The sequence below is a fragment of the Euprymna scolopes genome, chromosome 31 (assembly GCF_053919585.1).
Source record: "Euprymna scolopes isolate OS-2025 chromosome 31, ASM5391958v1, whole genome shotgun sequence".
Lineage (NCBI taxonomy): Eukaryota > Metazoa > Mollusca > Cephalopoda > Sepiida > Sepiolidae > Euprymna > Euprymna scolopes.
The window spans coordinates 14,727,838-14,741,081 of NC_136512.1; the positions used below are offsets into that span (position 1 = coordinate 14,727,838).

The 13,244-nt window shown below is 34.7% G+C and overlaps 1 protein-coding gene across 2 annotated transcripts in view; it reads right to left on the minus strand.

The window, feature by feature from the left end:
- Positions 1-13,244, minus strand: part of LOC145255640 (uncharacterized) — an 89,753-nt gene that overhangs the window by 9,802 nt on the left and 66,707 nt on the right. For both annotated transcript variants that reach the window (XM_080114172.1, XM_080114171.1), the window contains 3 exons: positions 10,571-10,632; positions 5,205-5,331; positions 713-846 (listed from right to left, as the gene is read on the minus strand). In XM_080114172.1, coding sequence (XP_079970298.1) covers positions 713-846; positions 5,205-5,331; positions 10,571-10,632 — 323 coding nt within the window. The remainder of the gene's footprint in view (positions 1-712; positions 847-5,204; positions 5,332-10,570; positions 10,633-13,244) is intronic.

Consider the following 13,244-nt stretch of genomic DNA (forward strand, 5'->3'; position numbering starts at 1 on the left):
AATATAGGAACTAAGAAATCCTGAAAATTTGAGCACATAACTCCAAGCGGTTCCCGATTGAGAGCATTTTTTGTTTTGGTGTTAGTCACATAATGTGACGCTCAAGCGACAATTTTGTGATGTCATTTCTTTGAATATTTTTCTGATTGAAAATCGTATAGCCCTGAAAATTCACTTCAGGTAAGTTTTTTGACCCAAGGAATCCAAAAAATGACATAAGATTTTCTCAAAAATGATGCCTTATAGAGATATTAAGGGTTTTTGGATTTTTCCACATGTGCCCCAAAATTGAATAAAAAAAAAAAGTAATGCATTACCATGCCAGCCACACTTTTTTTATTCGATTTTAGGGCACATGTGGAAAAATCCAAAAACCCTTAATATCTCTATAATGCTTCATTTTTGGGAAAATCTTATGCTAGTATCTCATACATTTGAAAACAAATTTAAGTTCTGTATGTGTTTTGAACTTGTTCCCAGTCATCAATTGATCGCTTAACAATTCTCTTCTGGTGTCATTCTTTATCCAACTCCCCTTTTCTTTCCTTTATTTCCATATTTTTTATCAGATTTGACCTTTTAACTCGGCTAGACAGCTTCAACGATTATAAGTGCAACCAAACAGACTACAACTATCATTCAAAACTAGTTAACATACTCATTCATCTAATAAATTTGTTGTAAAAAAAAATGAATAAGAAAAGTGCCTTACCTCTTCTAAGGAAGAATCTTTTCCATATGAAATGTTGTCTTTGATCGAACACGCAAATAAGACTGGTTCTTGACCCACAAGAGCAATCTGCTTACGGAACCAAGACGGATTCAAAGTTTTGATGTCAAAACCACCTATAAAATATTTTAAAAAAGCACCTTTATATATATATATATATATATATATATATATAGACACAATTTTTCCTTTCTAGAAAAAAAAAACATAGTAATAAAAACACAGACGCTACACATATATATATTCAATATGGTCACACAACCTGCCAATCACATTGAGGGGTTTCAAAATCACGTTTCATTACAGGACATCGCGTGATCAAAAAAAAAAAAAAAAACAACAAAATATCCACCCTCCGTCTTGAACCACCTTCCTACCCCCTCTATTAGATAAAATCAAAAATAAAACCTTAAACATTTTGGCCATATCAAACGATCAACCACTGACCTGTCAAAGTTATGCTTTGAGGGTACGTTAGAAGGCAAAAGAAAGCCAAGGAGAAAGTGGAGAGCAAATTTTTTTGATTGGACATTTCTCAACACTACAAAACTGTTCATTTCAATTGAATACATCACTTTCCACACTGACCAGATTTATTCATTCTTTAACGCCCGCAAGTAAATAATGAAGTTGTTTTTCTCACTGGCTGCTAGCCAGTTTCAAGGAGGCTTATGGGGTTTGCTCACATTTCATTTAACTGCAACACTTTTTTTAACCATTTTTTAGACTTGTAAAGCATCTTCACAGGAATACCAGCTTAACAATTTCACAGTTTTTCTCTATCATTTGCATTGAAAGCCATTCTTTTCCCAAACTTTCTTAGTCATATCGCAATAAAGATATAAACATTGTGATTTATTTTTTATTTTTTAAATAATGAATCCAATAATCTTGTTTTATATTATTCCTTTCGGTGGGGGAGGAGGTCAATAAGATTAAGTATTAACCACACAATTGTTGTCGATATCACTTCTGTGTGACTTTTATGAAACTGTAGCAGTTATATTTCACAACTGATAAACATTAATCAGAAGTGACTTTTCCAGGGCATTCATCATAAAGCACAAACAATAATTGATACATCCGTAAAAAAACAGACAGAACTTCATTTTAACTCATTTTTTTTTTTTTTTAATTAAAAAAACACTAATCAGGTTTCCTATTTTTAGAGGTAATTTCAATAGTATCAAGTATTAACCATACGATTATTGTTGATATCATTTGTGTGACATTTACGAAACTGTTTTATAAATCATTTACTGCGTTTTGCACCAGTCTACAATTGCAGTTATATTTTACAACTGGTAAACATTAATCAGAAGAGACTTTTCCAGGGCATTCATCGCTAAGCACAAACAGCAGCTGACACAAACGTAAACAAACACAGACGGAACTTGATTTCAACTCATTTTTATCTTAAAAATTATTTATTTTAGAGATTTTATTCTTTACTATTAAACCTATTGACATATATATTGTTGAGAAACTTTATTTCCTACACAAACAATTAATAAACTTGTATTGCTTACATTTTTTTAACAAATTCATGGTAAACTTAAGATGTACATGGTGTCCAAAAAGTCACTGAAGGGTTGAAAATCTTTGTCATTTTACCATTAATTATTTTTTTTTCTATTTCAGATATTTTACAGATAATATTTTGGAAATTAATTATGGATAAGTGTAGCATTGAACAACGTACGCAAGTTATGAAATTGTTTTACTAAAATCAGGGGTCAATTGTTTTGACTCCAACAGCTTATCGACAGCATTTTTATGCAAGAGATAGCCCAAGTCACAACACTTTCTTGTGGGGATATCTTAAAGAAAGAGTCTATGTTAACAAACCCTGCAAAAATTGAAGGAAAACATCAGAAATGAAATAAGGGAGTTAAATCGCAATTCAGAGATTCTGCAATCTGTCATGAATAATTGTTTTGGAAAAAGCACAACTATGCAAAGCTGAGAATAGACAACATTTAAAAAACATTATTTTTCATAAATAAAGATTGTTTGAATTTTGCATTTTTTTTTTCGTAAAAAAAATTCCCAATGTCTTAGTCAGATTGTGTTAAAATTACAGAAAAATTCTTTATTTTTGATGATATCTAAGTTCAAAACCTTTCAGTGACTTTTTTGGCATCCTATATTTGGGTTTTGTGAAGGTAGAGGATGTCATTGGGAGCAATGATACTTTCTGGAGTGGTAGAATGATCCAATCATTTTCCCAGCTGCCTTGGCAACGCATCGAAGTCTTTCATTTCAGATCAGGAGTGAACTTAATCCCAGAAGTTTGTCAAAGCAGGATGCTTCCACAAGACAAGAGCCACTCATTTCAATTGGGATCAAGTGGGTATCAGAACACAGGTAGCGAAAAGATACAAGTTTGCTTTTGGATGCATTAAAGGTAACTAGCCATTTTTTACCCGATTGCACCACACGCTCACTGTCAGAAGAGAAAGAATCAGGAAGATCTTAGTCTTTGCTTACCTTTGAAGTGTTGCCATAGATGGAAATATCATCAGCATAAATATTGAATGTTTTACCTAAGTGATAGAGTTTTTGTTTCTTTGCATGCATTAAGTTATCTCTTTTGATACTTTGTGATACTATGAACTACCCCCACCAAAAAAGAAAAAAAAAATCTATGAAAAAATCAGTTGAGTAAAAAGATAGGGAGGGGAGGGGTAGTGCAAAAATCTTTTAAACTCTAGAAACACGATAGTACCTCATAGTTCGTGGTCAATTTCCAGGTGGACAGTCAAAAGTGGCAGTGAAGGTAAGCACATAAGTAATCATCAGTATCAGTATCACACAGGAGGGAGGGGGGAAGGTTAATGCTGTGATGAAGACTGAATATAGGATTTCTGGTCATAAGTTAATATATTTAGTGGTCAGAGTTGTTTGAGGCAATTTGCGGACTGTGGAAGTCCTCAAGAGAGTTTGGCTTTGAGCAGATAAGGACAGATCTGAGAGTTGAAAGCTTGAGAGATATTTAGATCAACCGAATGACAAATTATTTAAGTTGGATCTTCACACTAGATTATATACTAATCATCACAAAGATCAATACACAATGTGTTACTTTGCTCGACAACACCGCTGACTAACACCTAACACTGTTTCCATGGCCTTCTTCTCCTTCGTCTTCTCCTCTGGCCATGTCATCGTTTCGCACATTAGTAACGGCCGTATACACGGATTTACAAGTATAATAAAATAAAGCAAAACAGAAATTCCAACATATTCTGAAAATATCAATTGCACTCTGGGTGTGTGCGTATGACACCATCGACTCTTTGAATGCTAATATCCACATCTTAGTCATCTGTCAAGGCTATATTCGTCAGTCAGTTAATCAGTTCATTTCCTCCAAACCACAACCTGTGCTCTACTGCATCAAACTCGCAACTCAAAACTGCTATCAAATGTCGCAAATCTAAGACTGTGCACAACTTATCTCCAACTGTGGTAAACTGTTGCAAAGCCCACTACCACATTCAAATCTGCCTTTGTGGAACAATGGGTGAGAGCCCTTTTTGTAGGAGTCCCAGCTCTTCATATTTTGGTCTCTTGTGCCAAACTTGCTCTCATGGGGAAGCATGCAGATGTCATGCAGATGATGTTTGATTTTCAAAATGTCAAAATATACGGACCAGGTTTGACTGACAAGTGTTTACGAAACTTGGTTGTGTTAAAACAAAGACCACAAGCTTTGAAAGGTCAAATCTAAAAGAACTCGTTACCAGGCTTGTTATAGATGCAGGTTTCTCTTTCTGCCTGTCTCTTTCTTTTCACAAAGAAAAGAAATTGAATTGTAATTGTAAACAGTTAAAGCTTGGATTCTGACGGCAATGGACAAGTCTCAACTATCGGGTCTGATAATGCTTTTTAATTGTGAAAATAAATAAATTTATATTTTTATTAAAAAAAAAAAAAAAAAAAAAAAAAAAATTGTTTTGTTTGCTATTTTGTGAAGCGTTCAATTTTCAGCAGCAGAGGTTCCTACCTGCCATTAACAACGATAGAAATGCTGCCTGTAAAGACGACCAAACTTACACTAGTCGACGCATAGCCGATTATAGCTGATGCCATACCAACTCCTTGATGTAAGGGGATGTGTCTGTCGTTTCATTGGTTTTATTGTCCAGGAGAACTGGTGCCAGTAGCCAGGACAGGACAACCATTAATGAGATGTCCAAAAGACATGGACAAACCAAGAAACTCTCCCCGAAAACGATAATTCTAAATCATTATCTGCCACATCTTGATTAACAATCCTATTTCAGCTTTCCTTTATGTGCCTTGGTGAATGACTTCCTCTCCATTATTCTGCTGATAAATCATAAATAGTATCACAAATACGCAAATCAGCACAAACTTTACACTTATATAAATTTTAGAAACAAAGTCACAAACCATATAACCATTTTGGCAGTTGCTTATGAAGTATTAAGAATAAGACAATACTTACCGAGAAATATTTTCCCACTGGGCGGGTCATAAAATCGTTCTATAAGACTGACTATCGTTGACTTGCCTCCACCGGAGGGGCCGACAAGAGCTATCACTTTGCCAGTTTCAACCCTAAATGACACGCCCTGAAAAACAAAAAAATTGGAAAAGTTAGGATAAATTTATTCTCGGCACACCCCTCTACATATTCCATATGGGGTTTGGTTGTTTTGTTTTATGGCATATCAACTCCTTCAGGTTATTCAATGCTGAATCCAATTATTTTAGAGAAAATTGTTTATGCTTCAAGTTCTTTATATCTTCAAATATTTATTCATGGTGTTTGGTTTGGTTGTATGAAAAATTGTTACAGAACATGATTAAAATTTGCAAAGGGAAAGGAAAAAAACAAACAATAACATCAATGTTTGATGCACTTTAGATACAGAAGCCAGTATCTTCGGATAGCCTGATTTGGGAGCATTAGGAAGGAAGTAATTGAAACATTTCTTGCAGTATTATTTGAAAAAAAAAAAAATCTATGCTTATCTGATTTCTTATCTGCTGCCCAATTATTCTCACCATCACTTTCAAAATCTGATCAATCAATTTTAAGCCTCTGTAATTATGTGTGTGTTAAGGTGGCTGGGCGATCCATATAGGTAGATTCTAAAAACTTCACACCTACATGTGAATTCTTTGACAAAAGCAACTTACTATATACAATGTGTTACTTCACTTTGGTGATGGGACAATTCCAACACAATTACTGATTCCATACTAAATTCCCGATACAATTACTGATCCTTTATAAGTCTTCAAATGTTATAGTTAAATCTATAAAATGGTTATTTTGTCCCAATTACCATAAATACACATCTTAATGTGCTTATATTTTCTCAAATGTAAAAACACGTGTGGTTTATAGATTTTAGTTTGACTGGAAGTTTAGATCAATAAATATTTTTTTTTTTTTTTTTTTTTTTTAACATGGAAGTTGCCACTTATCAATGCCCAGAGGCCACTCGGGGATAAGGGTTATTGCGTGTACAGTAATCAATGGGACAATATCGTGGTAATTGTTAGAAAATGGAGATTTGTTAAAATGTCTTACTTAAGGGGGCGGTTTATCAGGAACTTATTTACATTGGACTTGAAGACATCCAAGTTGTAGTTAGGTGGGGAAACAGGCAAACGGAAGAGAGTTCCACAGGCGTGCACTTCTAAGAAAGAAGCGTTGTTCATGGAATCTACATTTTAATTTAGGCACAGATAAAGAGTGGGGAAAATTACTTACAGTGGTTTCAGCTAGACGGATGTTTTTCATGAAAGATTGGCGAGGGGGGACCAGAGATTGGTGACTAATTTATTATTACTACCACCAAAAAAAAAAAATAAATAAATAAATAAAAGTAATTAAAGGAATTGTTTTTGGCATTGAAAAATAGAGACAAATTTTTTCGATTCCGATGTTGATTCCAAGACCAGATTCTGATTCCAATTAATCGACTCAAGACTAATATATGTATATATATTTATTTATTTTTGTGAAAAAATGTTTGTTTTTTTTTTCAATTATATTTCACCTTTTATTTATACCAATCTTTAATTTATAAAGCTCAGTGTAATTACAGAGCATATAACAAACAAATAACAAAAAGGTCTATATATATTCCAAGTTTCATTATGTTGATAATGATGTTATAATTTATTCCTTTAATTACACTGACATACATAATTCTTGACAACAACTGTTTCGTAGCACAAAATCATTCATTTAATAATTAAATCAATCAACGAATCTATTCTGGTAGAAAGAAAGAAATAGCAACTATCAATCCATTAAAAGAAAATAAAATGTATTTGGGGATGACTACAAAATCTGAAAATTGGAAGAGAAGTTGCAATTACCTTCTTTTTTTTTTTTTAAATCTTTTATTACGCCATATATATATATATATATATATATCTCTCTTGGAAATTTTTAACCTTTAAAACTATACAAAAAAATATATACTTTTTATCATTCGTTTGAAAACCATTTAGTCAGTTAGTTATTCAATCATCTGCAATCACTGCATCAACTTGCTCTCTCAAATTCACTATAGTACCAGTAATAATTTATTTTTAAGGGATCATCAGTTGTTTACCATGAAATACTGTTTCAGGGATTTAAAAAGAAAACAATATATTACATCATGGCTCCCCAGCAGTGTTGATCAAACACCACCTATATATATATATATATATATATATATATATATATATATATATATAAGTATTAAGTTATCAGAAGAAATCTGCATATTTTAAGGAAAGTAAAAAGTGGATCTTGGATTTATTTTCAGCAGCTGTGTAACTCTTGCTTCCCTTATTTTGTCCTTTAATCCTCATATTCCATGATTGAATTCACGTTTCTGACAAAGGGGAAAGAATTACTCTTTTCTGGGTTGGATTATCCATTTCTCACTTGTTGTTTGTTAGTTTTTGACCTTGAAGTGGTATTTTTATTTTTAGTTCCTTATATCTTGTCAGGTGCAATTTCCATAAAAAAAAACAAAAAAAAAAACACTTTCACTTGGGATTATTAAGTGTTATTATAATGATCAAAAGAGGAAATAACTAATAAAGAAAGTAGGAGTTATCACCCTTTTATAGATTCTAAAGGAAAACTGTACACATGTTGACACACCGGTTCCTACTGGAACCTGCTGGATCACCAAAGTTAAGCAACGTTGAACCTGATCAGTTCTAAATGGGTGACCATTTGGGACTTCTATGTGCTCTCCGCTTATTTCGGGATTGTTTCCAGTTGTCCTGGACTTCTCCTTGCCACTGGACTCAAATAGTGCCGATTCAGGAGGTGTGGTTGGTGATTGTGCAACCCTTGCTTCACAATCACATGCGCAGCTGCCTCTACAGGGGGTATCCTTTGTCTTTCAAGACTGAACGGAGATATTGAGAAAGAAAGACTGGAGAGTTGCAAAGGAGGGAAGAAAATGAACAATATGGCAGCTACGCTAACACATGCATATCGTTCTGTAAATAATTAATGTTTCTGCCGTGAATAAATTGTATTTAACTCATAATGAGCTTGTTTACTTATTCGGATATTCCATTATTCCGTTATTCCGTGAAACTATTTCTCTGGACACAACAAGTGTAATGACATCAAGTTGCTTTCTCAATTCCTAAGCCAACAGGATCATTACTCTTTAATTTTACAGCAGCATTCAGCCAAAACAGGTTGAACTGGCATCACTCGAAGGAGGAAGTATCTAAAGATCAGGAAATGTTCTATCGATCCGGTAGATATCTCACTGCTGATGCAATTCTCTATCTATATAAGAGCCAGGTACGTCCAAGGATGGAATACTGTTGCCACATCTGGGCAGGAGCTGCTAGAAAGGACTTGTCCTGCCTTGATAAGAGTTCAAAATAGACTTCGTAGCCTTGTAGGAGATGTCCTTTTCTCTTCCTTGCAACCTCTATCTCACAGAAGAGATGTTGCGAGTTTGTCTCTGATGTATCGTTATTTTCATGGAAAGTGTTCGACTGAGCTTCAATCTATGGTCCCCCCTCGCCAAACTTTCACAAGAAACACTCGTCTAGCTGTAAACACTATCAATAATTCCCCCCCACTCTTTATCTGTGCCTAAACCTAAACGTAGATTCCATGAACACAGCTTCTTTCTTAGAACTGCACGCCTGTGGAATTGTCTTCCGTTTTCCTGCTGACTACAATATGGTTGTGTTCAAGTCTAACATAAATAAGTTCTTGATGAGCCGTTCCATATAAGTTATCAAATTTACCAAATTTTCATTACTAATGATTACTATATTGTCCAATTTCTACTGTACACTCTTTAACCCTTATCCTTGAGTGGCCTCTTGGCCTTGATAATGTGGTGATGCCTATGTAAAAAAAAAAAAAAAAAAAATGACAATGTTAGTTTTTGCAGGTAAGTGTTGACATCCTCCTATATACAGCACTTGGTATTCCCAAATGGTTACCCATAAGATTGTGACCAGGCTCAACATTTCTTAACTTCAATGATCTAACGAGAACCGGTGTGTCAATGGGATTAGGCAGTATTTTTTTTTTTTTTTTTTTACATTTTCACCCTAAACAAGGCAAATTGCCACTTTGGTGTAGGGGGCTACTATTAGGGGCAACAACTACTGGGGTACTATGTAGGGATTTGGGCAGCAAGATGTCGGTTCACATTACACTTGAACTTCTGCACGTCAGTACTGTTGGGGAAGCAAGGACCTGGAATGGAATTCCCAAAGTCTAGCAGTTCTGGGGAAGAAACTATTGGAGTAGAAAGATCTTTTACATCTAGGGATCTCTACAGTGTGGGGGTGGAATTTAGCAGCCTGTCGGGTTTGTCGAGGGTGCTCACGTTATGGGGGCACAAGTGATTGCAGTTCGTCAGAGCATTCACCAGTAAAATACTTGTAGAACAGGCAGAGGGATGCAACATTTCGTCGATGGGACAGAGGTTGAAGCTTCCAGTTCAGGGCCTATCAGGTTGGTTTGCGACTCTTTTGAACCTTGTCAAGGAGCAAGAGACTAGTAGCAGAGTATATTACGTATTACACATTAATAGAAAAATGCAGTTTTTAAAATTTTTTCTGGAATCTTTCACTTAAAACTAAAATCATTATTGAAATGTAGGAGATGAGATTAAAGAAAATATGACAGATCAGAAAAAACATTTTTGTGTGTGCGTGTGTGTGTGTGTGTGTTTACTAGACTCTTAAGAGTAGAATGGAATATAGATGAAATCATCTAAAGAACTAAGGTACCATTATTCTAGAGATAATTATTTTTTTAATCTATATAATAATACACATTACATATATATATATATATATACTAGCATTTCAGCCCGGCGTTGCCCGGGTGTTTGGAGGTGTATGCTGAGCAAAAAAAAAAAAAAAGAGTAAATTTTTTTTTTAATCTGACCCCTATTATGACCCCTTAAAATTTATAGTTTCGGGCTCAAATCACTTTATTAAGTTAGATCCAGGTTCAAGGAACCTATATCTAAAATTTCAAGTGTCTAGACCCAAAATTGTCGGAGGAGTTTGGTAGAGTTCTTAAAGGTCAAATCGTTGAAATTTGACCCCTTAACAGCCAAATTTCTGGCTGACACCCGTCACATCGATTTTCCCAAATCTCAGTACCCGGTATTTCAAATTTCGAGTCTATAGACTAAAAATTGACAGAGTTATTGCGTAGGGAAATGTACACAGACAGACAGACAGACAGACGTTCACTTTTATAGATATATATATATATATTATCTATAACATTACTATTGAATGTGGACTTTCTTTAACAAAATTACTAATTCATTGTAGAAGAGATGTACTTACCTGCAGAACGAGCGTGTCTGGCCGGGATGCATAGCTAAATTTTACATCACAAAATTCGACACCTGAAGGAATATTTCAAGGGAAACATTTTAATATATACAATGCATATATAAAAAAAGTTCAAATAGTTTTATACATATACACACATACACACAAAGTTGAACGATAAAATTGTCCCCTTAAAGAAAACAATACTGCAGATTTATTTTAAAACTTTTATTGAAAAAAATCAATTCAGGTAACTTGATTATGTAGTAGAGCTGACATCTATTCTTCAGTCTCAATCATCATCTCGATACAGGTCTGGAACTGAGAGCATGCCTTTTCCACAAGCACCGGCGAATGGTGGCGATCAGGCTGGCTTAGATGTTGTGGGAGGTCATGTTGGTGATGTTCTCAATGTATGACCAAACAAAATAGTCCTGCGGTTTCAAGTCAGGGGAGGAGTGGGGCAGTGAGAGAAGGTTACAGTCATAGCACTCCTTCTGAAACCAAGCCTTGGTCTCTTTGGACTTGTGGGCCAGCGCACAGTTCTGCTACCACATCCAGAGTCTGTCAGCAGCCACCTGATTGCACCAGGGGATCACCACACTCTTCAGCACATCCAGGTACACTTTGGTGTTGACTTTGAAGCCGACTTTGAAGATGTGAGGAGGCATGATGTGGCCCTCACTTGAAACTACTCCAAAGACCATAACTGTGGCTGGAAAGTTTGTTTTCATCACTCTGCGCATGTCCCTGTTATTTGTGGCAATCCAGCGATACATTTTGAGGGTGCTGGCAATGGTCCTGTTTCATAACTTGGACTTGTAGAGAGCATGAGTTATACAGCAATGCATCTCCAAAGTCACTTCGTTGAACATTGTGTCACTTTCAGATATGATAGAAGGCTCCTATTGCTCTTAGGATTTGTACACAACTGGCTAATTAGTAGATGGTCTACAACAAAAAAAAAGAAAACCGGTGTATATATATAAGTACAACAAAAAAAAAAAAAATCAAGATATTGTAGAATTAAATTTACAATATTTTATTCAAAACAAGGAATACAAAATAAAGGTGAAAAGTTCTTTATTCCATGGAGTTTCAAAGAAAAGCTCTTCTCTTCAGAGGAAAAAAAGTTCGCAAAAAGTATAGATAAGTATCTATTTTTTTTGGTTAGCTCAATTTTTGAAAACATTTGAGAAAGAAAATTGAATGTATAAGCATAAATAAAACAAAAGGGAATACTCAGCAAAGTCCAATATGTAAATATCCAGTGATATCCAAAAGTTCACATTAGGTGAGGTGATCAGTGAGTCCAAAAAGAGCTCCGTAAGATATCTTTCAGAATCTCTTTAAAAAAATATCCAGAGTTAGAGAAGGAATGAAAAGTCTGCATAGAAAAATCCTGTAGTGAAATGCGGTGTTAAATTCTATTCATGGAAATAATAGTTCTTGTGCAGAAAGGCATTTGAAGTCTTTTTTTTTTTAAATATAAGGTTCAAATGGAAAAGAGTTAAAAAGTAGATTTGAAGCGGGACAGTTGGCAAGATAACCTTCCATGGCCAATGTAAATTGGAAAAGGGTGAAAGAATGAAACTTAAAAGTAAATGGAAGAGAAAAAAGTGAGGGGATGTTTTGCTATCACACTGTCGATGTATGTACTAATAATGGAATTAAATGGAGCAGAGAAGAAGGGTTAGAAAAAGAGGGATGTGGGAAAGGGGAAGGAGAGGAGCCTAAAGTAGGAAGTGCCAACTTACTTGGTGTAAGAGAAAGATAGTTTGAAATAAGGAAGAAAACGGTAAAAGATAAATAAATAGATTCAGAAAAATATATAATTATAAAAATATAAATACATTGGTAAACATTTTGAGAAAAAGATAATGTTGAGAAATAAGCCGTGTATGAAAGAACTGTTAAAATTGATAAAACAAAATTAGCAAGAAAGTAAAAATGTAAGACAATCAAACTTATGTGTATCTAGTTAGAGACTAAAGTAGGGCAAATGAAATTGGAGGAAATTGATTGATGAAGATTCTGTAGGCAGGAAAGTTGGAGAACAGGAAATGTTGTACCTGGACAGCAACGGAGACTGAATGGACACAAATGTGGGAAGTTGAACATTAGGAAAGAATGGAAATGTGGAATCTGGATCTTGGACAGCATGGAATGATATCACACAGAGATTGATGTGGACATCCTTGAGATATGAGGGCTGGATCAATAGAAACAGAGGTTGCAGGAATGAGCTGAAAATAAGGAAGCTGGATTCTGGATAGTATGGAATGGTATCACACAGAGACTGACGTGGATGTCCATGAAGTGTGATGAAATGTCTCAGGTAGGAGAGTTGTAGAGAAGGGACGGCAAGCAAATGTTAAAATGAGTGATGGATTTAAGTGAAAATAAATTTAAATGAGAATATAGAGGGATAGATAGTAATCAACATTAAAATGTGGTTCAGAGAGAGAATTGAAAAAGTAAGAGAATATAGAAGTAAAACAAATTTTTAGAAGGGAGTGGTAGAAAATAAAGCAATCTATCTATATATAAAAGTGAATGTCTCTGTGTGTCTGTCTGTGTACATTTCCCTACGCAATAACTGTCAATTTTCAGTCTACAGACTCGAAATTTGATATACAGGGTACTGAGATTTGGGAAAATCTTTGTAGTCGGGTTTCAGCCAGAA